At 36.2% G+C, this 26661-nt stretch overlaps 1 protein-coding gene across 4 annotated transcripts in view; it reads left to right on the forward strand.

Moving 5' to 3' along the window:
* Positions 1 to 26386, forward strand: part of ASAP2 (ArfGAP with SH3 domain, ankyrin repeat and PH domain 2) — an 83095-nt gene extending 56709 nt beyond the window's left edge. Inside the window, exons 12-28 of one of the 4 annotated variants that reach the window (XM_053974796.1) lie at positions 997 to 1084; positions 2869 to 2917; positions 3026 to 3192; positions 4558 to 4691; positions 5416 to 5510; positions 7092 to 7281; positions 7681 to 7766; positions 7975 to 8090; positions 8527 to 8594; positions 9399 to 9512; positions 11137 to 11392; positions 13775 to 13936; positions 14820 to 14988; positions 16308 to 16375; positions 18063 to 18172; positions 21972 to 22094; positions 23745 to 26386. In XM_053974796.1, coding sequence (XP_053830771.1) covers positions 997 to 1084; positions 2869 to 2917; positions 3026 to 3192; positions 4558 to 4691; positions 5416 to 5510; positions 7092 to 7281; positions 7681 to 7766; positions 7975 to 8090; positions 8527 to 8594; positions 9399 to 9512; positions 11137 to 11392; positions 13775 to 13936; positions 14820 to 14988; positions 16308 to 16375; positions 18063 to 18172; positions 21972 to 22094; positions 23745 to 23819 — 2070 coding nt within the window. In that variant the 3' untranslated portion in view covers positions 23820 to 26386. Of the gene's footprint in view, positions 1 to 996; positions 1085 to 2868; positions 2918 to 3025; positions 3193 to 4557; positions 4692 to 5415; positions 5511 to 7091; positions 7282 to 7680; positions 7767 to 7974; positions 8091 to 8526; positions 8595 to 9398; positions 9513 to 11136; positions 11393 to 13774; positions 13937 to 14819; positions 14989 to 15405; positions 15544 to 16307; positions 16376 to 18062; positions 18173 to 21971; positions 22095 to 23744 lie in introns of those variants that run through there. The other 3 variants (XM_053974797.1, XM_053974798.1, XM_053974799.1) reach the window with 3 other exon arrangements.
* Positions 26387 to 26661: the final 275 nt, after the last annotated feature.

Below are 26661 nucleotides of genomic sequence, written 5' to 3' on the forward strand. Positions count from 1 at the left end.
ATGCAACAATAAGTGTGGTAATGTGTTTGTGAATATTGCTATCCTTATAATAGTTCTTTCCTAATGGTTTAAATTATGATTTTTTAGATATTATTGTCTAGAGCAAAGGTTGACTAGTTAAATCTGCTTTCTGATTTAATTATTCTAAAAGAAGAGTGAAAATACTTATCAGTTGTAGGAAGTGAAAGCCATTCCTCAAGCCAAGGTTGCAAACAAGTCTTTCTAGGTCCTACCCCAGGTCTGTAGCACAGGTAGGTTAAGGGAAAGAAGAGTGCAGATAGGCTGTTTGAAAAGTCTTTGTAGCCGTTATGAGTCTTTCAAAATGCAGGTTCCTTGTGAATCATGCTCTTAGTAGAACACTGTCACTTTTTGTTCAGAAAACAAAAAAAGTGACAGCTGAGAGGAACTTGACTAGAAAATATATATTGTTATAAAATATACATTATTTCACTATATTTTTTAGTAATCAGCTAGCTGAGTTTACTTTTACATATGTTTGCTGCAAGACTTCTCCATGAAAATTTATTTTCTTTCACTGATTTAAAAATTCAGTATTTGTTCTTAACTGGTTATCTGGGGACCCCTTAAAGGCATTAGCAGAAGTCAAAATAATTAATTATTGAAAACTAAACAAGAATTTTTTTTAAAACTAAATGTCTGAGTGTTAGGGGATTAAATATATGGATGAACCTGTCTCTTTTTTGTACCCTGTTCCTTCAGGTAAGTGTTCCTGGTTAGTGGTAGTTAAAGAGATACTACCCTTCTTCCTTTCAAAATTTTAGTGTCTATCCAGCTACCAGGAAACAAAATCATCAAATAAAAGCAGCTTATGAACCATGATGTGGAAGAGAACATGAATGAAAACCTGGGGACCTTAAAACTTTAACAGCCATTTATCAAGTCTTTTTGGCCAGTGGGACGTTACCCTGTGCTTTCAATCTGCAGCTTTCAGTCAGTGTGGGTATACTAAAATGTGTATGTTTTATCTTCAAATAGGCTAACCGACCTCCAGCAAAGCTCAATCTCTTAACCTGCCAAGTGAAAACAAACCCAGAGGAGAAAAAGTGTTTTGACCTCATATCACGTAGGTTTGTTGTTCAGGTCTTTTTACTTGCAGCTCATAGCAGAATTTTGCATTATTTCTGTAGATGTGTCAGTAATCCACCAGAGCATTTTTGCCATTGTAGAATGCTTCCCTTTATAAAGTGCCCTTCCTATGACAATTTGACCTTTCAGTTATTTTAGCATAATGCAACTAACTGTGCCTGCTTCTTTGGAAAATCACTTGTATTTAAAAGCTGTCTTCACTTCTTTTTTCTATTTAATTTTTTACTGTCTTCCATCACAGTAACTATTTTTTGCTATGATGTCACTCTTCATACTAAAAATGTCCTAGCTCATCATCTTGAAAAGTTACAACTTGTGCACAAGATCAAAAGGTGCTTGTTAAACTTTTTAAAATTTAAGTCTGGTGGTTGCTATGCAACTGTGAAGAAAACGCTAAAAACATTTTTGGTTTATTATCTCATAATAGATAGAAAGGGGAGATAAAGAATCTACATGTTAAACCCACCAAAACAGAATAATTTTTGGATCAGAATGGGATGATATGAAATAGTGTTGTAGAATGTTTCCTTTGTTTTCTAACTAGGATATTTTACTGAAATATGTACCTCAAATTAGCTGGGGAGAAGAATATAAGTGTATTCCTCCTTTGTTCCTTTATTGAAGCATAAAGTTCTTCTGCATTTGTAAAAATGTAAGCTGTGCTGCATATGTGAATAGACTTGAATTCTTGTGTGCAACATACAGCTAATTCATTTCTGCTCAAGCAACTGGGCTTCCCTGTTTACTTTTGCACTTTTGCACTTTCTTTTTTTTGTTGATGACTGTGTCATGTTTTGCCTAGTATCAGCTTATTGCAGTGTTACCACACACTTGAAAAGGCATAACTGGCCTCTTAGCCTTCTCCAATGACTTTTTCACTTTGTTTTACTGTAGAGTTAAAAAATTTTCCATTTTCTTTACAAAATGCAAATTGCTGTATCGTGGCAAGATGAAATCTCTAATGTAGCACTTTCTGTTCTTTTGTCTTCACGATGTTAATATTTTCCATGCTTGAAGCTATTTTTAATACCTTTTAGCCTGAATATTTTTCAAACTTCAGAAATTTTCATCTTAGAATTTTTTTGCCAATAGCTTTACCTCTGTTGGTATCATCAACCATTCTCACTCAAGCTCAATCATTAAACTGTATCATATCTTATTCTTCATAGACTTACAATGTATAATGTTTTTTTTCTTTAGTAATACACTGTAATAACAATGCTTAGAATTAGAAAAGTAGTAATAAATTTAAAATTGTGAGCTTGGTTTAACTGAAACAGCTTGGGGCTCATGCTGGTTGTAGTTTGGACTTTGTGTCTGGCAGATTTTTTTTGAAGTTTGTAATTACTGGATTTTAAGAGCTCATTTGAACTCTTTAAGTCTTTCTTACATACACAGATAAACTCAAATATGGACTCTCTATTTTACTCCCCTCCCTCCCAGCAGAACTTTATACTTGCAATTATGGAGGTTATATGCAGAACATGGAACATTGCTTGTGTGATAAAAGCACAGCACTGAAGAAAGCAGCTTCTGTTTAAAATGCAGCAAGCCACCCTGTGTAAACACAGATGTAATCATACAGGAACTGTAGGCAGAAAGGTGAAACTTCTTAAATAGACTTTTTGTCTGTCAGCACACTCCAGTGATGAGAATAGAGACCTCAGGAATCAATTAATTTTAGATTTCGTTGAGAGATTTCTGCAAGATGAGTTTTTCAATAACTTTTTTTAATCAGTATGTGAATTATTTATTGTGCAGACGACAGGACATACCACTTTCAAGCAGAGGATGAACAGGAATGTCAAATGTGAGTTACTTTGCTAATTTTATTGTTGACACTGATGATCTACTGAGACTTACTTTGAACTTCAGAAGTGCCATAATGCTTAATAGCAAAATATTACTGCCATTTTAGATGGACATCTGTGCTGCAAAACAGCAAAGAGGAAGCTTTAAATAATGCATTCAAAGGAGATGATAACACCGGAGAAAATAATATTGTCCAGGAACTGACAAAAGAAATTATATCTGAAGTCCAGAGGATGACTGGAAATGATGTTTGTTGTGACTGTGGAGCACAAGGTGACTCAATTAAACATATTTCTAATTGGTAAAAATTCTTTGTCTCATGAGAATCTTTAAGCTAATGTTTTATACTTTCACTTTTACTCGTTATTTCACAAAAATCATACACATAGTAGAATATGCTAACAATTTAATAGAACTAATTTAGTAAGATTGATTTGCTATATGCTTATTATCAGAGGGGAGAAAGGTTACTAAGAAGCTTATTTTTCTCCTATGTATTTTGCTAATTGTAGCTTTTGCTTATATAAATCAAATGAACTTACATAAAATATGGGTTAATAATGTAAGATTAGGTAAAACTGAGCAGCTATAAGTTACTTGAACATTTTCTTAATACATCTTTTTTCTTTTTTTTTTCATCATGCTTGACTAAGTGAGACAGGGAATATGTCTAAGGCTGTACTCATTTTGAGAAGAATGCTCCTGCTGACTGTGGTTTGCAGTATTGGTTCTGTTCATCAATGAATTTCTACTTTAATCCTCTTCAGATTATTTTTTAAATCCTGCTGTTTCTGGTGTTCTTTTATGTTGCAGGGGCACTGCAGGACTTAGGGATTTTTGATGTAAAAGTGTAGCTGCAAACACCTGCTCTGATGCTGTTATGCACTTTACAAATTGATCGTTACTTCCAGCAATAAGTGTTGTATAAGACTATGGGAAGAGTCAAGCCTGCTGTCTTAAAAAAGGAGAATGTAAATGGCAACTAACAAACCTTTATCAAACAAATTAATTGCTAAGCTTTCTAAATCTTCAGAAATAAATTATTTGGCTGGAAAATGAGGGAATGATGTAGTAAATGCAAAATACCAAGAGCAAAGACTGTCGAGGGCTATGAAAGGAGAGGGATGAGCCTTAATATCTTCGAAGTAGTTGAGTGAGAATCTTGTAGTGTGTGCTGTGTGTGCACTTGTGAATCACTTCTGCTTCACTTGGTTGAAAGTCTAAATTTGAAGTCCAAAAGAGCCCCAACCCTGTAAATGTTGTTATTTCAGTTTAAACTGCACCTGTATTCCCAGTTGAGAGTGTGACACCATTATACCAGTGGTGGGAAAACGCAGTTCCTGAAAGTTGTTTGAAGAATGACAAACTGGAGTGGTTAACGGGCTCCCTTGAATAGCAATGTCTTTCACAAAAATAAAATAAAAATTCTCCTCTTCACGTCTTTCAGCACTGAAAAAGATCCTGTTTTTTTTTTTCCAGGTAGAGTAAATATAAAGACATAAATTAACAACAACAACAAAAAAGGATAATTAATGTACAAGAATCTTATTTTACAGAATTTCATTTATGTATTCTACATTTTCTAGATAAAATAATTGCCTGAATAAATTTTAATTCTGTGGGTGCCTTCTGTTTCAGATCCTACCTGGCTTTCAACAAATTTGGGAATTTTAACTTGTATTGAATGCTCAGGAATCCATAGAGAACTTGGTGTTCACTATTCCAGAATGCAATCACTTACATTAGATGTGCTGGGAACATCTGAACTTCTGGTAATCAAATTGCTTTTATTAACTTAAAAATAGTACTGCAAAAAACTTCTAACACAAGTTTGTCAATTTAGCAAGATGTTCTCATACTGAAGTTGTCTCTGGATAAACACAATTTAAGAAAGCTTAATTTTTGAAGTTTATTGGAACGTTCTGGAACATAGTGTCCTACTGTAAACTTTTTCTTATCTTAGAGCTCAAATTAGTAGAGGCTTAATATTTTTTGTGTTTTCAAATCTTTTTGTTCTGAGTTGCTTTTTAAAAGAACTCAGCTGTTTGACATATAAATGTGCTTCAGATTAAAAATTGGAGGACTTCACAAATATTTAACCCATTAATTATTTAGCATTATTTTAGAAGACAGCTTTAATCCCCAAAGGAAGAAAATATATTCAGCTTTGCTACACAGAGAAGTTACCACTTATCAGCTGCTCCATGACAGTTTGTATGTGTGTTATTACCCAGCACAAAGTATTTGCATTTATTGTATGTACTGGTGTCCTGATGGATTATTCTGCAGTTATTTGTTCATGTACTAAATCCCAGTTGAAAATTCACATCCAAAAAAAGTCCCTAATCTGTTTGTTATTGCTGACATAGCAGCAGACCAAGGAATCAGAAATAAGAGGTCCCAACTCACATTTTCCCTTGTTCTCCCCTTGTTATATGCCTGGCTAATAACTGAATATGTTTATTAATTGAGCTGTGGGATTTTGTTTTTTAACAGCTTGCAAAGAATATTGGGAATGCTGGATTTAATGAGATCATGGAATTCTGTCTTCCAGTTGATGAGGTGGTCAAACCTAATCCAAGCAGTGATATGTAAGTAAAGAGCCGCTACTTTTGAGAAAGGCAGGCATTTCGTTTAATATTGCTAAGGGGTTGTGCCATTATGGTTTGCACTTGCAGGCCATGGAAGATGTGTAATATCTTATTTATGGTCTTATAACTGAGGAGTAAACCTTTCTTCTGATGCTTTGCATGTCTGTTTTATTGAGTTTTATCTGACTGTACCTACTCTAATAGTAAGGAATATCTCACCAACTCTTTGAATCATGGTTTGTGGGACAGAAACAAATGAACTGTGACTTGTTTGGAACCTTAAAGTCATACAAGGATAGGGATTAAAACCAAAGCAATTAATTTTGTGCTATTTGAAAACAAAATCGAAATAGTAATAAAGTGCACATTTACTTGAAAGATACAGAACAGCATTTAGGAACTACACCTAGGGCCAAAGTCTGTGTGGAATGAAGACAGAACATTAAACTGAATTCCTCGAAAGCACTGAACAGTGATGGCAGAGATACAGCAAGGACAGCTGCCTACTTGGCTGGATACTACTCATCATGAAAGAGCTAGTAAACAAAGTAGAAACAAATCCAGAAGAATTGGCTCTGGATGAAGCTGATTTTACATTAGGTGTATTTTTAGCATTCTGACAAAACCAGTGTTAAACAAGGCAGTTTACATAATTTTTGACTACTACTATCAATAATAATGCAGAGTATTAATATTAATAATTTACTAATAATTTTATCATATGCTGAATCAATATAATAAGAACACTTCTAAAAATTTGTATTTTAAAATATAATTTACTTTGATACCTCTGCTTATCAAATTTGAGGCTATTTTATTGAAATGAGAACCTGAATACTATCAAATGCTTTATGAACAAGAGTTATCAATTGATTCAATTTATTACTATTTATTGGGTTTTTTTACTTCTTGCCCATTACATAGTATCTAGATGATGAGGTGTGACTTTGTTAATTGTCTTCTGTGCAATGCTGCTAAGGAGTTATGTCTTTGGGAGGCAAGCAAGCTCCTGCTTTGCAGTGATGGGAAGGGGAGTAGATGTGTTACTGGGCATCTACAGCAGAACTGATAACTTGTGCTGAGTCAGGTGGACTAAGTTTTCATCTTGGTTTAGAAATGTTGCTAAAAGGTCCAACATATCCTCCCTGTTACAGTTGTGGTGAAGAGTTTAAAAAACATACTCACTGCTGTGAAGTCAAATTCAAAAATTCAAGGCTTGGATAATCGGTGCAGAGGTATAAGATAGAAGTACCAAGTCAGGTAAACATAAACCTGCAAGGCAACATAAACCAACATTATGAAGCTTTGATGTATCTTCTGTACATAGAGCTGGATAGTCTTGATCTCAACATCATCACAGAGTTTGGAGGAAGAAATGTGTGGTCCATCTTCCTATTGGATAATTGATGCATTTTCTGTAACTACATTTCATACTTGAAATATGAGACTGCATGGTTACATGAATATTTAAAAAGAAAAATTATCATAATGAATAATTTCAAATGACTTGCATGTATTTATGGAAATGCTAATGTGTATCTTCAGCTGAAAGTTATAGAAGTAAATCGTATTCAATTTCAGGAATGCAAGAAAAGATTACATTACTGCCAAGTATATTGAGAGAAAATATGCAAGGAAGAAACATGCAGACAATGCAGCTAAATTGCAAGCTCTTTGTGAAGCAGTGAAATCAAGAGACATTCTTGGATTAGTTCAAGTGTATGCTGATGGTGTGGATCTCACAGAAAAAATTCCACTGGCCAATGGCCATGTAAGTGTTGTAAATTTTATTAGACAAATTGTTGTAAGTGAAATAGGCATTCAGTAATTAAAAATTATTTGAAATAATATCTGAAACACTGTTCTGAATGCATGTCCTTTTAATGATATAATTTAACAATAAAATTTTTTTAATTTTTAGATTAAACTAAATAGTTTAATCTAAAATTGTTTCCAAGTACTATCTTATTATAAATTTATTAAAACATTAAACATTAAATAATTCAATAATCCATTAGTTCTCAACCTATTTATTTCTTTATTTACTTTTAAGGAACAAAAGGGACACAGTAAGTTCTCACAGATGTTTTATTTGATTTAATTAATGTCTTATTAAAATTTCTTCTGCAGAAGAAGAGGAAACAAATACCTTTTTTCATTTTATTCTTAGGAGCAAGATGAAACAGCACTGCACCTTGCTGTTAGATCAGTTGATCGAACATCCCTTCATATAGTTGACTTTTTAGTGCAGAACAGGTAAGTATGGAAAGCTAAATACTGACATTGCTTTTATGTAAAGTAATATAAATACTAAATACATAAATAAATACAAATACTAAAGTACTAAAGCTGTATTTGCAAATGTAATTTTATTCTTTGAAAATCTTCTAATGAGAGTGGCTTAATAATATAGAGTAGGAAATTTAATGTTTAATTACCTTTCTTCTTTCTTGTACTCCAAAAGTGGCAATCTAGATAAGCAAACCTGTAAAGGTAGCACAGCCCTGCATTATTGCTGTCTAACAGACAACGTTGAGTGCCTCAAACTGCTGCTGAGAGGGAAGGCTTCTATTGAAATAGGTAAAAGGGTAATGTGTACTTCAATTTCCTATTTGTCATTGCTTCAGATAAGAAACAGTGAAGTTGGAATAAGTGCATTTTCTTCATTATCATAATTCTGTAAATCTTCATTATTAGAGAATCAGTATTCACTGTTTATTTCAAGTTTAAAATTGACTTATCTATTACACTTAGTTTTTAAACAGGTTTAGAGTTTTAATTGCTGTTTTGCTGTCAAGTTATATCCTGCCATTTCATGGCTATCTTTCATATGTATGTATGACATGTTGAATTGCTACTGCTTGTTGTGCTCAGAGGGTTGATGTGAGTTGGACCTACCTATAAAAGAAAGAGATGTTTTCGCGTGTGTTGCTCTAGTACTTTACTGTGCAGGTTTGTCTTTAGTAATGGATTAATAGTGACACCTCTCATCATTTCTTTTTTTGCTGTAATATAGCAAATGAAGCAGGAGAGACACCACTTGATATAGCTAAACGTTTAAAACATACTCACTGTGAAGAGTTGGTGAGTATTGTGTTGTTCTGTGTGTGCATTTCATGCCTGATCATTTAACAGTTACAGCTGAATATTCAGTGAATATATTCCAGATGCAATAATGTAGAAATAGTTATATCCTCAGAAATAGTCGTATACTTACATAAAGTTATATGCTTTTAAGAAGAAAACAATTTTTCTTCAGATGCAAGGCAGTGGTTGAGTCACCTTTCCTGGAGGGGAAGGTATTTAGAAATGGTGTAGATGTGGCACTTAGGGCTGTAGTTTAGTGGTGGATGTGGCAGTTTTGGGTTCATGGTTGGACTTCATGATTTTAAAAGTCTTTCCCAACCTAAATGATTCTGTGAATCTAAGTGTCTGACATCTCCTTGAAATCTAATTACCAAAGTACTTTTTATGAGTGAAGGCCATGGATGAAGACCATTATCTTGTTGCCCAGAGAAGTTGTGGATGCCCCATTGTATTAGGGGGGACAGGCTTCTTAATAAGTCACTCTGATTCAAGGAAACTGCCATGGCACTTAATTTTTTTGAATTGCAATTTCTAAATCAAAGCAAATGTAATGTGGTGCTTCTTATCAGAGAATGGAAAATGGATCTAGAATGGTTCATGAAATGTCTAGTTACTTTTGATTTATTTGTGTTGTATTTGGTAACACAGCTTAATTTAAATTTACTTCAGTGCAGTAACTTTCCAGATTGCTGAAATCAAGATTCTTCCTATTTGTGGACTTTGTTTAGTTTTAAAAATGTTGTTTTAAAATAAGTACTGCCCATAACATAAGTGTCAGCAGTCATCTTTTTTTTTCCTTAGCTTACTCAAGCACTGTCTGGAAGATTTAATTCTCATGTTCATGTAGAATATGAATGGCGGTTACTTCATGAAGATCTGGATGAAAGTGATGATGATGTGGATGAAAAGCTGCAGGTTTGTATCAATATTATTTTTCTGTACACATGTATGTGTAAGTGTGATGTTCATAATTATTTCAATAACTTTGCTTTTTACTATAGGTATGAAGACACTGTGAAATAAATTTTTGTAGTAAAATGCAGTAGCTGGTAAGACAACTGAATAGTTTTTGTAATCTATGTCAGAAAATCTATGTCATGTCTAGGTCATGTCTGAAATTTAAATTATTTTAGTCCAGAATATTTCATACAAGAGAGACTCTAACCTAATAGAAGATTAAGATAATTCAGCTGGTTTCTGCTGTTGTTGTACACCGTGGCTGGCTGGTCCTGCCTCAGCTTTTGCCTCCACTCTGGCACACATTTGTCCCTGTACTGAACTGCTTCAGTTTGGTGAGCCAGTGAAAAGCTGAATCATAAACATGAAAAAGAATTTCTGCTGGTTTAGAAAGCAGAAGGTGGTGTGGGCTGAAACAAGTCCCAGAACTAGGACAGTAGAGAGGTCAGGGAGTGGAGAGTGTCAGCCAGTGAGGAGTGAGGCTGCTAAGCCAAAGCAAGGGTAGGGACTATCATGTACATAATTCTGATAAATCTTGGAGCTATAATGCTGTACTATAACATATCTAAAGGCCTACATGATGAATCCAGATGTAATAATTTAATGTATTCAGAGGAAAATCAATTGCTTGATAGTGATACTGTTGATGTAAATCTTTATTCTGCTTAAATGCTATTACTATAAATTGTTGTTTTAATATCATACAGACAATATGTCAGTATGGCATGTTTATCCAGCACTATTTCTGAAGGTATATTTATGCTCTCTGGGCTGTGGATTGTTAAAGCCCATTGCTGTACTAGCCACATTAATTTGTAACTACAGCTATTTTAATTATCATTTGATAACAGTAATAAAAATGCTTGCTGTTGAAACAGGAAGAATAATGCTAAGTGCTGTAAATCTCAAAAACAACTAATCAGATAGAATTTGGTAATGTATGTGGGATGAGCAATGTTCCATCCCAGCTGCCAACTGAAGTAATCTCCCAAACTTATCCAGTAATACTAGTGAGCTAAAAAGAGTTTAAGAGAAGTTTTGGCTACTCATTTGTTGTAGGCTGAGCGACCGGTAGAATACTTAAATGAAATCTTTTCTGAGTTTTGAGGTTATGTTCATCCATTCGGGATTTAGCTCCGCTGAATTTCAGATGAGGCTTAGGACCTACAGTTGTTAATTTCATTTTGAAAATACTGATGGGTATTTTCATGCAGGGAAACTTTACTTGATCCAGTCTGAAAACCTATACTGGTTATCTGTAGAAGTATAGTCTTGTGTATATAGGGATACAGTATTATCCTGCAGCAGTGTACTACGGAAGAAATTAGAATATATGAATAGTTTTGAAGTGCAATTCACCTTTAATCTTTTGTTGTTGTTGTTAGGGTGCATTGTTAGGGTGCACAGTTACTTTGTCTTGAAGAGGGCAGAATGTAGGTTTTAGGTTATGTATTAAAAGCAAGAAAAATGCATTTTAGAAGCCATTTTTTCTTTCTAGAAATGAATAACTTTCTATCAACTAATAAATAAAATGAGTACAACTAATGTGGTATCAATGCGTACTTATTTTATTGTGTTTAAGCAACCCAGTCCCAACCGGAGAGAGGATAGGCCTGTTAGCTTCTACCAGCTTGGATCAAACCAACTTCAGCCTAATGTAGCATCCTTGGCAAGAGATGCAGCAAACATTGCTAAGGACAAGCAAAGAGGATTTATGCCAAGTATATTACAGAATGAAACATATGGAGCAATACTCAGTGGCAGTCCACCTCCCATTCAGCCTGCAATACCTGTTACAAGTAGTGCACCTCCTCTACCTCCAAGGAATATTGGCAAAGGTACTAGAAATATAATTGTATATTAGAAGAATAGGATCATAACTTTATTTTTTTTTAAATTAATTTTGGGGTTTTCTCTTACAGTTATTTAACACAGGTAAGTATTGGAACAGTTATTGATGGCCTCATTTTATATCCTTGAAGTGAATCTACATAACGTGTTCTGAGTTTGATTTTTGGTATACCTCTAAGACAGTACACAGTAGTGTTTGGGAGAACAATACCCAGATAACCTCACCAGAGTTAAACCATTTATTAAAAGGATGGCTGCAGTCAATGTAGCTCCTCAAATTTTTTTTATTATATTCAATCTTTTCATACTTCTGTTTCTTGAAGACGTCATTGTCAGAGTTTACTCTAAAGATAAAATTTCAATAGCATTTGTGTGCTGTGAAACTTTGTTTAAGACCTCAGAGAATGGAGAGTGTATGCAGAACATGAGATTTTAACCTTGCAAATTCTTCTCTTAATAAATATATGCTTCAAGGTTGTTGAAATAGAAGTGTAAGTGTCATGATGTGGGGAACTGGATGATTTTAGTGACCTGATACCTGACTGAAAATACAGCTGCCAGTTACTGGTTGTCCCTAGATCATTAGAACAGTGTAAAAGTTTGTGTCTCATCCTGATTCAGAGGGTTGTGTGCTTGCAAAATCTACCATTAAAGCTGGTGCTGTGAACTTCATTCTTATCTTCATATGTAATCTGTTTGCATCACAGTAAAGAAACATAGAGAAATCTGTATAGGTCCTCTTAGTACAGGTCATATTCAATGTGTATCATTGTTTTAATACCTTTATTATCCACCATCTTTCATGGAGGCTAAATTTATGTATTCAATTCAAGAAAAGTTACTATTAAACACGTGGTTTTCTATGGTGCTGTATTCAGACTCCGTAAGAGGAGATATGATCAGGAAATGTTCTGGGCACACATAGGTGACTTCTGCCTTTGGGAGCACTGTGCAAAGGTCAGAATGCAGGACTCCACGCATCAGTGATTGTGCCTGAGATGGCAATATGAAAAGTCAGTTATGGAATGGCTGCATAAAAGGGGCAGAAAAAGTGAGAACAGAAAAGTGTGGTTTTGGGTTACTTGGAAAGGGCAGCATGGAACTGGGGGAAATTTAGTCACATGTAAAACTTAACCAAGGCGGGATTACTTTAACATTTCACATGAACTCTAAGCTTAATATCTAGGCATTTTTTTACTTGATGGAAAGGAATGTTTTCCCCACCAAACAGGAAAATTTACACAAGGAGCTTGCCTGGTTTGTTTAACTGTTAGATTCTATCTCTGAATTAATAAAAAATTGAATAGTTAAAAAGACTGTTTTATCCTTTGATATTATTTTAATCATGGCCAATCAGTTTGCCCTGATTAAATGACACATTTCAAGAAGTGTCATTTTAATTTCATTCCCAACCCCAAACTTCTTGGCATCACTGTAATAGAACTCATGCCATGAAGACATGATTATTAGCTCATATCCTTTGCTCTAGCAATGTGTTAGCCTATTAATTTATATACTTAGTTAAAAGCTATAATAGCATCATTGAGCATAGCTTCTTGTCAATTGTTGATGTTGTTAATGTTATGCTTATGGTGTATTATTACTCCTTTATCCTCATAGCTTTAGGCTGTTTTCCAAGTCTTCTGAGCCTTTTATGCTTTTCCCTGCAATCTAATATTTGTTCATACCTTACTCTGTTTCATCTTTTCTTAATAAGATGCTCATGTGCTGAGTAGGGAGAAATGGCATAATATGTGCAAAATACTGGCTTTATAAAGAAAACCTGTAGAGTGATTTTATGAAAAGAGGAGGCAGCTCTTCAGAATGAAGTCATTTAAGAGGCTCTGAAGTACTTTGTGACTGTTTCAAAACTAGTTATTACAGCTTCTTGCTTGAGTGAAATTCAGGTTTACAGTTTTATGTTGATTCTAAGTCAAAACTGATGTTTCACTTTGAGTCAGCAATGTGTGCTCAAGCTCATGGAAGAGTGAAGTTCTTTTCTTGCAGTACCTGAGAAAATTACAGTTATCCGTCAGGGATTAAAGAAGGTAGCAAGACGTGCCTTCTGCCTTCTTACTGAGAAATCTGCTTTTTCAAATATTGATGTATTTTAAAGTAATGACTGGATACAAATTTTGTTTAGGTAAAGTGTTAGAAGTTTCTGGGTGAAGTTTTGCTGTATAATTTTTAACACCAGACTAATTTCTGCTCTGGCATTCCATCAGGATGCAGTGACTATAGTTGATGAATATAGTGTTGCTAAATATAGTGGTCTAGCCACTCCATTTCTGAAAGCACAGGTGTGAATATTAACACTTTGTGCTTAGGGTAAGTAATAATAATAATGCAGTATTTTCCTCTCTTTTTAGTTCAGCCTTCAGTTCTTGGCAGTGGTATTCAGACAATTTCTTCATCTAATGCAATGTGGAAGACAAATTCTTTAGGAGTGGAAAGTATAAGCAGGCAGAGGTCTTCATCAGATCCACCAGCTATTCATCCCCCTGTGCCGCCATTGCGTGTAACATCTACAAGTATGTTTCCACTTTCCCCTGTTTTCCCTTCTACTGTATCTAATCACAGTTGGCTTATTTTTCCATCTCCACAATTCATACTTCCTCTTTCGGTGACTGTAGCTTTGGCCTATCGTTCCTATCCAGTAACAAACTGTCTTCTCTGATGCTCCAGTGAGGACTGCATGGTGTAGTGCAGGGTCAGCAGGAAACACCATCTATTACTACAGCTAAAGGGGTCATAATTTTATATATATATATACATATATATATATATATATATAGTTTTAGTGCTGCATTTCTCAGTAGGTGTAAGGGTGAATGTTATATGTAAGCCTGGGGCTGTGTCTCCACATTGTGCTTGATTCTTGCAGGCCACTGGAATGCAAAAGGATGTTTTAATTCATGGCTAGCTGCTGTTGTGGTGGTTTTAAGAATTCAATAGCAATTTTAATTAATTGCTAAACCTAGTCTGCTGTTAGCTGTGAATCACAACAAGATTTTAAGAAAATATATTCCTCTAAATAAAATTTGCCAGATATTACTCACTTGGTTACTTTTCCATAAAACACTGAAGGCATTGACTGAACAAATGATATTAGCACTTTAAAAAATGTAGTCTAATCTATTGTTTTCAAGAATGTGACTGACTTCGGTAAAATTTTTCTTTGCTTGCACTTTAATGCTTGAATACATTTAAATGCTTGTGAGGTCTCCAACTTCAACCAGGTGAAACAAAAGGTAAACCACTTTCCAAAGAGGTCCTCCTTCCATTACATGTAGTAAAGCATTTTTCTTACACGAGGATAAGTCCTGTAACAGGGGAACATGTAATGAGAACCCAAGAAATGAAATGGTAAATAGAAATTTAATTCTGTGTTTCTGTCTTAACTTTCCTATATAGATGTACTTTCTCCAGCACCACCACCTCCAGTGGCAAAGACAGCCAGCATTATAGAAGCTCTGAACCAGCAATCAAAACAGCAGCCAGCTCCTCCACAAAACAAGCCAACCCCACCACCACTGCCCCCACAACCTCCTAGCAGAATCTCTCAGAGAAAGCCTATCCCTGGGTAACTGATGTCATTTTAGTCTTTAATATACTTCATCATTTTTAGTAACTTAATACATAAAGCTTGCATGCTTTTGCCAATGATGCATTCTAGAGTGTGGGAATGAACAGAAGGCAGATGCTAGGGATGTAGATGACAAGGATTACTATAGTAAAAACAAGACAGCCTGGTGATTTAAGGTTATATGACTTGCAGAATATCTCCAGAATGCCTAGCTATGATGGAGATAAAAAAAACATGAAAAATATTCAATTCCTTATTCTCATCTAGTAACAAATAGGAGATAATGGGATCTAATGTCTGATTGTGCAATTTATTGTTCACGTGCTTTGCGTAAGTTCTGTTCCATTGAAACTTTTCATTTGTGGCAGAAGTAGAGACACCTGGAAAAGAAAAAAATTACTTTTAAATTTGCAGAAAAATAAGTTAGGAAGGACAAATGCACTGGAAAACAGAATCATATCCAAAGCATCCTTGAGAAACTGAAGGAGTAGTCAAGGGAAAAGAAGGGTGTCATTCAGTAAGCAGCCCTTAGTAATTCAGAACAACCAACTGCAGGAATGAAGCATGGAGAACAGCAGAGTATGGTAAGCAAAAGTCCTTAGAAGAAGAATCTGTAGCGACATAGGAAGTAAGGCAGAGGACCTAGTGCTGTTGTGGAAGAATTAAAGAGTATAGTTGCACCATAACCTGCAAATGATAGGAATTAATTCTCTCAACTGTCTCTACATCAGTGGTGCCTCAGCAGGACTGCTGTGTTCAGTTTGGGGCATTGCAGTAAAACGAAATACTGAGGTGGGAACCAGGGGGAGATCAATAAGGTAATGAGAAGTCTAGAAAATAGGGCCTTTGAGCAAATTTTGGAAGAAATAAGTTTTCATTTGCAAATTGGGACTGAAAGATGAAAGCAACCTTGACCCTTAAGCTCCTTTTTAGCCCTTTTTTCACATGTACCATGCTACCTAAAAGGTAGACACAAATTGTTGAAGCTTTCTATAATGTACAGACTAATGGATGCAAAATTTTAAGAAAAAAATAAAATAACAGTGAAAGGAACTTCAAATCTCAGGAAAAGACATGAATTGTAATAATCAAACCTGCATTATTTTTCTGTCTTACTTTTTTAAAATTAGGTGCAACTTTCAATTCACTTAATCAAAAATACAGAAGAAAATTAGTACTTTAAAAAGCAAAATAGCTGTCACCAGATTTTACTGAAGACATGCCAAGACTTTTATAATTTGGAAAGTACTCTCTATTGTTGCTTTTTGAGATCTTGTTTGTTTCTGAAATGGACCAATTTCTCACTTTCTGCACAGGACTGAGAAGTCATCTGGCTTAACTAACAAAGGGCAGACCAGAGGAATTGGGTCTCTACAACAGCCTGGTAATTGTGGTTTAGAGATTTATTTTATTATAGTTAAGCTGTCATAACAATCAAAGGGAGAGTGTGGGTTTGTTGAGGTTTTCTTTAATCTATTAATTTACCTTACACATTTAAATATAATCAGTACCAACATTATTCTTGTTTCTCTTTGTGATTGTGTAGGCCCTGATGCCTTAAGTTCTCTAGCATGAACAGAGCTATGGGCCAAATAAAGTCAATAATGGAACTATGTAATAAACATAATCACAGAATGGTTGATGTTGGGAGGGACCTCTGCAGGTTATTGGATCTAACCCCTTTCCTCAAGAAGGAGCAAGAGTGAATCACACAGGACTGTGCTCAGAGGATGAAGACCCCACAATCTCTCTGGGTAACCTGTGCCAGTGCTGTGTCACCCTCGCAGAGACAGTGTTTCCTGATGTTCAGATAGAGGCTGCTGTGTTTCAGTTTGTGTCCACTGCCTCCGGTCATGCTTTTCAGCCAAGTGGCCACCAGCATATATTGGTGCATGGCCTGTTCATTACCAGGTGCAGGACTTTGCACTTCATTGCTCCAGATTCTCCCCTGATGTGTGGAACAGGTTTCCTGAAGACCTGTCTTGCTAGTAAAGGCTAAGGCCAAGAAGGCATTCAGTAGCTCAGCCTTTTCCATGTACTTTGTAACCAGAATCTCATCTTGTTCAACAATAGGTCCACATATTCTCTAATTTTCCTTTTGTTATCTATGGATTTATAGAAGCCCTTCTTGTTGTGTTGGACATTCCTTGCCAGATTCAATTGCAGCTAGGCTTCAGCTTTTCTAACCTCACCTTAAAATCCACTCAAAGGATGCATTTTGAAAATTTTTGTTTCCACTGTTGTTTGCATATGTCATAAACAAGGTGTCAGATACACATTTAGAATAGAAAAATGTGTTTCTGGCTTGAAAATCCAGAGCTTATATACTGTCACTTTTAATTATATTGCAAATTGATATCGGTCTTTTCATGTTAATAAACAGAGTACATTATTCAGAGTTCATTATTCATATTATGGTTTTTATTGTTCAAAGTGACTGCTACTTTGGGACATGACAATAATGTAATCTCCATAAAATCTCTACAGTGAAGTTTGTGCAGATTCTGTGGTGGTTGTAGTGGAATTTCTCCTACATTGTTTGCTCTTCTACTGTATATTTTATATTCATTTGTTATTACTGTGATTCTTTTTCAATTCCTATTGACATATCCCAGAGGAATTTGCTAATGGTTATCTGCTACCTGTGGCAGGAGTCACCTATGAAGGATACAGCACCCGGATAATGATGGTCTTTACTAGGAAACAAAGGTTCCAACATACATACATCCTAACATACATACATACATTCTAACATACATTCTAGCATACAGTCTGTAGTGAAGGAAAGGGGGAATGGGATATTTGGTTCTGCCCTCATCTATTTTATCTCTCTTAGCATATCTGCACTGTTTGATGTCTTAGGTAGTTGTCTTTGGGAAAAGTGGCCTTTTTGGTAAGGAAAAGGATAGAATTCTGTTCCATTATTTAGAAAGAACCAGTAAAAATTAAATACTCATGGGATATAAAATGATTATATACTTTTAAGAATAATTGGTTTGGTTTCAATTGATACCATCACTCTTACTTTTTTTGAAAGCATGCCTAATATTTACTTGGTTTATTTACCTTAGCAGGAGAGTCATCTTCTGTATGTGACATTCCAGGAACACAGACTGGTTCTACAGCAAATACTTTGGCACAAATCCAGCCACCAGCACCAATGCCAAGAAAATCACAAATAGTAAGTACAAAATGAGGTGTTGGATTTTATTCATGTTCTGCATTCTATGAAACACAGTATAGACATGATAGTGTGTCCTACCATGGTAAAAGTGTGAGAGCCATGAAACATACAAGTCACATAAACATAAACACATATCCTGTGTTTAAGTATCTGTGTGACTTGTACTAAATAGTTATGAAAACATTTTTTTCTTGAATTTCCTATAGGATGCTATGTAATTTTAAGTTTAAAAAAGCAAACCAAACCAGTTGGATTCTTTGTTGATGTCCAGATGTGACCAACACAATCCACAAAATTAGGGTTTGACTTATTGGAGATAGATAAGCTTTATGAGTTAGTGACTTGTATGTGAGCTTGGTGAGTCACTTGTAACATGTAGCTTCATTCTCAGTCTTCAGTGAAGTAAGTTATAAGGGAACTCTTGTGCTTTTATAATGGACACAGATATACTGACAGTTGTTCATGTAGGTAGGTGAAATGACTTCAAACAAGACTAGCAGGAGTCAAGCTCAAAACAAAAGAAACTCCTTCTTTTTGCTGTCAGTTCTCAGCATTCACCTGGTGACAGGAGAGAAATCTCTTGGTAAGCATATCCTCAGCAGAAAGTGGTTAATTCTATATTTTTCTTCTTCACCCTCCCCCAGCCTTACAGTGACTATTAGACAAGAGATACTGGATTTAGATGGACTCTTGATCCAATTGTGTGGCCTTTTTATACTCTTTACTTATATTTTTAATCTAGGATCGTGAATGGTAACACATATTAGTGTCAATACCTGTAATCTTATACTGGTGTAGGTAAAGGGATGTATTTCCAGATGTCAGAGGAGCTGTACATTGTGTGTAGTTAACTTGGTCTTTGGGCTTTGCTTCAATTTTCTGTTGCTTTCTTGTGTGATAGATGTAAAAGATCCATATGACAGTATATCTCTGCAGGAAGCAAATCACAATGTGTAGAGCCTGTTCATTTCCAAGGTGCTGTGTGTCACTAGGTCTGGGCTGTTTCCCACACTCTGTGTAGGAGTGTGGTTCAGTAGTAAATAATAAACAGAGAGGTAGGAGATGTGCTGTGCCAGGCTCTGCAATGGTCTTGTTAATGGCTTGTAATGAAAAGATCTGCTTCCTTCAGTCCCCTGTGTCTCTCCCTTCAAGCATTTTTCCTTAACCATGTCCACTGAAATAGCAGCTCTCCAGGACAGAGTTTGGTGTGTTTGTGTGCATAGCCTTGCCATTGATCTTGAGTATGCAGAGCCCCTGTTACCTGTTTCTCTTTTGATAATGATGAGAAACCTCAGAGACATTATCTTACATTAGTTGAGAGTATAAAATTTTCTGGTTTCTTGCCTCCCCCACTCTTGTTCAACCAAGTTACTGTCCGTCTTGCATTAAAATAACCTTCATTTTTTAGGCCTCAAAAAATTAAATGGTCTAAGTAGTGTCAATTGCTTATGTTGTCATATTAACTTTGTGAAGCTACTGGACTCTGATCTTAATTTCCATTGTGTGTACTGGAATTCAAGTGTAAGCACTGGTTACATCCTTCCAACACATCTGAAATGGCTCCTAACCTGACTTTCTGTATAAATTGAAGTTGTAGTTACCCTATGTTGTTCTCTCTCTCTTTTTTTTTTTTTTTTTTTTTTTTAATAGGACAAATTGATTTAGCTATGAAGGAATGGGCTGTGCTGGCTAGTTTTAGGGTCAGTGTCTTCAATGTTTAATACTAATTGCACATTATTTGAAGTACGTATCTGACTCTCCAGCTGTCTCTAGGTCTTCATTAAGGTGAATTCTGTGACTGAGCAAATCAGCTGGGTGATTTTCTTCTGTAATAGGACAGAGGAGTAAGGGAAAACCTGGCTCAAGAGTGTGTGCTAGTTAAGATGCTTTAGCTAAATCAATCTGGCTAAAGCATCTTAGCTGAGATTTAGTCAAGGGCCTCTCAGCTAAAGAGCTTTAGCTAGATCAGTCTAGCTAAAGTTCTTTGGCTAAATTGCTCCATTTAGCCTTGTACTCCTGGCTTTTTTGCTATGTCTTTACCCTGCCAGGGAATCCATAGGCCAGCCCAAGTTTGGAAAATGAATGCAGAAATGCTCCTTGAGTAAAGAAAATACAGGTCTAGTTGTACATGCACATTTAGCCAGTGGCTTCTCTCCTACACAGTGCATTTACCCAATAGCCTGTTTATCAGGGGGAAATTCCTGATTCACCTTTTGATTTCTTTTCTTCCCTCAATGTGATATTTAGATTTTTGAAGCCATTTTGTAGATACATGGGAAATTTCCCTAGAATATTTTATTCCTCTGGGAATGAGATCTATTTTAATTTCCTTGCCTTCTAAAGAACAAGAAATACCTGTAATTACTGCACTTTATAGTTAGTAATTATGTCACTGCTGTACTGATGTGAAGCTTTTCCCTTTTGACCTAAAAGGTGGTTGTGGTTCAGACTGTCATTTGTCTGAGAGGGAGCGTCTGGAAAAATTGCTGTGCTGCCGTGCTGGGTTGGCAGCTCACAGGGGTGAGAGAGCCTCAGGGTGTGCCTGCCCTGGGCAGGGCAGAGCTTTATTTATATTAGAATTTATACAGAATTTATACTAGAATGCAAATGAATGCTTCTAGAGGAACATAACAATCATGCTGCCTCCATCCTTCCCCATCCACATTCCCCCTTTTGCTCAGCTCTAGCAAAATGGCACAGTTAAACTATTGGGCAGTTCTGTTCTCAGCAGAGTATTTTGCTGATGGAGAAAATGAGAGTTGTAAATGGGGTCTTTTGTTCCTTTTCAAGCTGTCTGCTCCATGGCTGACCTAACTAGAGATGGGGAACTCCAGTATGGTGGTGAAGCCATCTTATACCATGTGGAACTTCTGTCCCAAACAGCCACTGTATTAACAGCCATCTTAGACCTAAATGGCACTTACAGCTTTGCTCTGACATTTTAGGGTAGAAAGGAGAGATTTTTGTTCCCTATGGCTGGGAAAAGGGTGGACTCATGGTGGAAAGCTTTACACTCTGCCTCCAGCTCTTGAGCCTCTTCACTTGTTGGGTTGTTTTGCATGGAAACGCTGTGTAGGCAGCATTATTTTTGGTCTGCAGCAGAGAATGAGGAGGCTGAAAAGAAATGCAGCAGCAGACTGGTTTGCACTTGAAAAGGTGTCATATGAGGAAAACCAGAGTGAAACAATTTTGATATCACTTTGCACAGAACATAGCTAGGACTGAGTCCCACTGCCATACTGGAATATTGCAAACTCCTTACTAAACATCACCTTTGAAAGAGCTGCCAAAAGACTCCTGTGGCTGGCAGTCCTCAGAGCAGTCCTCTGCTTGGAGGCAGAGGATGTTTTGGTGAGTTCTTACACTGCTGAAATGGGTTTAGAAAATTAAGGAGCATATTGGCAGGTGCCTCAGGCCTCCCTCTGGTAATGCTGCTCCTGTTACATTTGCACAGAATTTGATCACCCCATCTTCTGAAAAAATTATGCTCACTGCAGTGATGTAGAGCGCTGAAGATGGAGGGTGAGCCCTCTGTAGGTTTGGGTGAGCCAAAATGGAGAATTTCTAAGGGAAACGTGGCCTATATTATTGGCACAATGGTTCCAAAAAGCTTTGGGTGGTGCCAGATTCAGCCTGAAGCATGACCACCCAGCATAAAATATATAGCTGAACTCTAACCTATGAAAAACAGCAGTTGGAAACAGTTCTGAAACTTTCTTTAAAAAACTCCAAGTCTACTCTGTGTCTTCTTTGCGGTATTATTTGCCTTCAGGGTTTTTTTTTTTTTTCATTTCAGTCAAAAACTAAACCCAAGAGAGTAAAAGCAATATACAACTGTGTAGCAGATAACCCAGATGAGCTGACTTTTGCAGAGGGAGATATAATTGTAGTTGATGGTGAAGAAGATCAGGAGTGGTGGGTGAGTATTTTGCATTTTCTGTCAACACACTTTGAAAGAAAGAAATTAAATCTTAGAGGTTGACACTCAACTTCGGAAGATCCTCTGCTGGGTTTCCAAATAACAAGAAAAGTTTCATCTCATGGAAACCAGAGATGAAATTTCAAAAGTCAAACTTCAGATGAGCTTTTAGCTTTTCCCACTCAGGGAAGAAAAAAAAAAAAAAAATCTGATTAGTAAGGTTCACAATACACAGGGACATGGTCTGCATGATCCAGAAAATTTTTGGCAGAGTGTCAGCAATTTAAGAATCTGCTATTACCAGTGCTATGTAGTGGGTGTCTGTCCTGGTTTGGGACAAATTTGGAAGGGAACTTTCAAAGGGATGTTCCCTAAAGGGCAGAATTCAGTGGCTCTTCCCCCCACCTGTTTGGGAGATAAACCTCCTTCAAGAAAAGTGGAAAAAGCAGTTTATTTAACAAGCGAACTACTCACAGACATGAAAAAATGAATAGTATTAAACAATGGAGCCTCTCGATGTTCTGAAGAGAGGGTCCTTTTTGTGGGGTGTAGCTTGGCTCACTCAGTCTCTTATCCGTCCCTCCTGCGTTGTAAATGCCGTGTCCCGGGCCCTGGTGGGCCACAGGTGTGAGCTCCTGGTGTATTTCTGGGTTTTTGGTCCAAAGCAGGGGTGAACAGTTCCAGGAAGAAGAAAAGCTACAGTCCAGGGAACTTGTCTGCCTCAGCTGGCTAAAAACTCACTGAAAGCAAAGGAGAGCTCTGTCCCGCTCACTGTCGTGCTGCAGACAACAAGCACCGAGAGAGAGAGCTGAAGCTCTCATCTCTGTGTTTTGAATACAGCTCCTTAGACATTCCACCGATTCTCCTTCTGCCTCCCTTAGCTCTCAGATCTAGTTTTAAAGGTGCACTTCAAAGGTGCAACTGTTAAAACTGTTTATCTAGTTTTAATCTAGTTTTAAAGGTGCACTTTTTTCTGGGCTAAACAGACGGATTGGGATACAAATACAATACAGCATTCTAAAGTCACCCCAGGACAGCATCAGAGGAGAGCTTTGTATTGTCCTCAGTCTTCAGATGACTAGGACTGAGTCTATTTAAGGTGGGAAACCATCTCAAGTTTTTACATTCCAGAGTCTTATTAGCTAAAGCAAAGTCTTGGAAAAGCATTGTGCATGAAAACACTTGCCTTAATCTGTTAGCTAGTGAAGAACAGAGCTTCATATTGCATCTAAATTGACAATAATGCTGTATAAACAGAAATAGGTTAATGTAAAACCTGAAACTGTTGAAGCTTGATCCATCCTTTTGCCTCACAGTGGTGGTTAAAGAAGCAACTCAGCAGAGGCCAAATGTGGGCTGCCAGGCATTACAGATTGCACTGGAATTATGCAGCAGTGGTACTGCAGTAAGATGTTGTATATTCAAAGAACTGGATAAAAGTTTTGCATTTGACAAAAACCCAACCTACAGCTGGTAAACATGCACCCTGTAGGACTGGATTTTCCTACTGGCAGAAGAAAAGTAGCATTACCACAGAAAAGATTTGGTGGGAGGCTTGTACTACAGGCAAGGAAGGTCACTGGTATTCATTTTGGTGATACTGAAATGTCATTTTGAGATTTAATTTGAAAAATATCTGGACTCTTTCAGATTGGTCATATTGATGGAGATCCCAGTCGGAAAGGAGCTTTCCCTGTATCATTTGTGCACTTTATTGTTGACTAGATTCCTACTGATAAGCGGAGACATTTCTCATTTCCAGCAGTCACAGAAATAAGTTTTGTTCTATTTCATTTCACCTACCTTTCCGCAGCCACCTTGCCAGAGCACTGCCCAAGTCCTAGGTACTGTAGCTTACTTTTTTATTGCCATTGTTCTGGTTTTGGGACTTTTAAAATTTTTTCTACGTGAAAACTTCTCATAAGCAGTTTACACTTTTAAAAACAAACAACTCTTCCTGTATTTTTCAAGGTGAACTGGAAAGCTTTAACAGTCAAAATCCACGTGTCTGAATATCACATTATGAATGTTCTTGTCGATCAATTCACTGTAATTTTATTCTCCCTTTTGTAACATGACAGTACAACAGTTCAGTGTTGCTTCCCCAGTTGAAGAAATTGTGTATGCATCTACCAGGGCAGTGAACTTATCCAGTTCTTGATACCATTTGAAGTGTTGGAACCAAAACATGTAAGCTGCTGTGTAGTCCTGAAATGGACTCATTCAGTAGCTTGCCATACTGGCTGTCACCAAGGATGCCAACAGTTGCAGAAGAAATTGTTTTAATTATGTGTCTTTGGCCAGGTGAAAGTGAAAAAGTACTTCAGTTTACCACAGGAGAAACTTCTTTCTTTCAGAATGGATGTAGATATTTGCTTAAAGTTATCTGAAATCTGTGTTAGTTGTTGAACTTTCTAGTTCTAATTTTGTGAGCTTGAGACTGTTTTGTTTTTCTATGCTGCATGTGTGTAGAACCTGTTTTTTGAATGTTTTTTATGTATGTTACATCCATTATGGTCATTTAACGTGACTACTGCTGGTTAACTAAACTATGGCAATACTAATGAGTTACTACATTAACTCAAGGATTTGAAAACTGCACTTCCTGAAATGTACTTAACTATGATGATGGATTGCAGAACATTTCTTACACTTGTCTCATTATAGCATTAAGACTTTGTTTTTAAATTCTTGAATTTTCTTTAAATCATCTAGCAATGTGTTCACAGAGAGAACATATTTGGTGGAACATGTAGGTAATTATCCTTGGTCAATAAGATACCTGACACCTCACAAGTTCACTACGTTATGTTCTGGTTTATGAAATTTGTGTGCCACTACCTTGCAAACAATGATAGTTTGCCAACTCACTCTGTATTTATATAAATACCCACATATATGGTAGCTACACTGTTGTTAAACTTGTTTTGCTGATTCGCAAACAAAAGCTAGGCCATGGATAGTTCCCAGTTGGTTGATGGAATTTAAAACACCAATACAGATCTGACATCATTTTGATGTTTGTATATTGTGAAATTGTACCAGGTTTTGCTTATGCTACAGGAAACAACTGAGGCATAGGATACAGAAAATCAATGTCTAGGTCACATTGGCTTTGATCACTTTATGTGAACATTGTATCTCTAGATTTATCAAGAGAGCTTTGAATTTCTGGCAAATGGTGCTTAAATTGGCCATTTCATATTGGAAGGAATGGAAAACAGGCCACCACCACCACATCTGTGCTCATTTGGAGAAAAACCACATTGCGAAAATGCTGGAAGAGCAACCCTGATCTCACCCTGTATCACCCTTCCTGAATGGTACCGTTGGTTGATGCCTCTCAGGTGTGTGGGTACAGCCACGTAGATGTGTAACTTTCACTTCCTAGATGCTGTTGCTGCAGTATAAATGGGGAACAAACTGGAATGTTTCAAGATATTTTTATTGCAAGTTGAAGCAAATTAGTCTGTATTTTCAAAGTTCCCAGTAAAATGATAGAGTAATAGTTTAGCACTACAGTTTTATTCACTTACTGATATGTTCAGTTTGCAACACTATTTTGTATGTTTCTATCCCTGATAGAGTCTAGAGAGTAAATGGGCATATTATTTTGCACAGATCTCCTAATGTACAGTATTTTTAACACAGAATCTTATAGTGTATGTAACAATTCGTAACATTAAAAAATGATACAAATTTCCCTTGAGTTCTGCTAGAAGAGGAATAGAGTAAAACATCACAACTTTGTTCACTGGTCACTTAAAAACCAGGAAACTTGTAGACTAACTTAATAGCACTAACAGTGCAGACAGGTAAAATCCCAAGGACCAATAAAGAGCAGCTAAGCAAAATTTATCCCTTGATTTTCTGAGTTTCTCACAAAGTTTTCTCCTCTGGCAGAGAAAAATGAAATTCTAGAGCCTGTAGATATCTATTTATAATATAAAATTAAGAATATTAAGTCCAAAATTTTGGCATATTTCATACAACTTTTCAAATCTGATTCAAAAAACCTGTTAATAGACAGACTATTAGGTTGCTGTGTTAACTGTTTAAAAAGGAGCAAGTGACACTTAAAATGCAGCTTAGAATGCTATGAGATGTATAATATTCAATTCAGTTGTTTTTATTTTGTTTAGTTGCAGAGCAACTGTATATATTGTATAACCTAAAATCAACTCTTATTTTCAATGTCCTGGATGCAGTGATTTATAATTAGAGCATGATTAAAAATTTTACTCTTGTTAACCAGTCAAATGTCTGGAAAAATAAAACTACTTTTAAAATCACTTTTTCTGCTTCTCTTCTGTTCCCTTGTATTGCTTACACAATATTGTTCCTTTTAATGTACAAAAATGACAAATATAAACAAGTATCACTTGAGGAAAAAATGTATTTCTTATGAACTTTAGTTGAACAGAAGAACTGTAGGTGGCACACCTGAGATTAAATTAGAGGGGTAAAGCACCAAATAACTCCCTCTTACCACTGTGCTTTTGTTTTCTTCTGATATCTGGCTTAAGCAGAATCAAAGTCTGTATTAACAAATTGTTTTTCAGACAAG

This window comes from Vidua macroura, chromosome 3 (genome assembly GCF_024509145.1).
Source record: "Vidua macroura isolate BioBank_ID:100142 chromosome 3, ASM2450914v1, whole genome shotgun sequence".
NCBI classification, from domain to species: domain Eukaryota; kingdom Metazoa; phylum Chordata; class Aves; order Passeriformes; family Viduidae; genus Vidua; species Vidua macroura.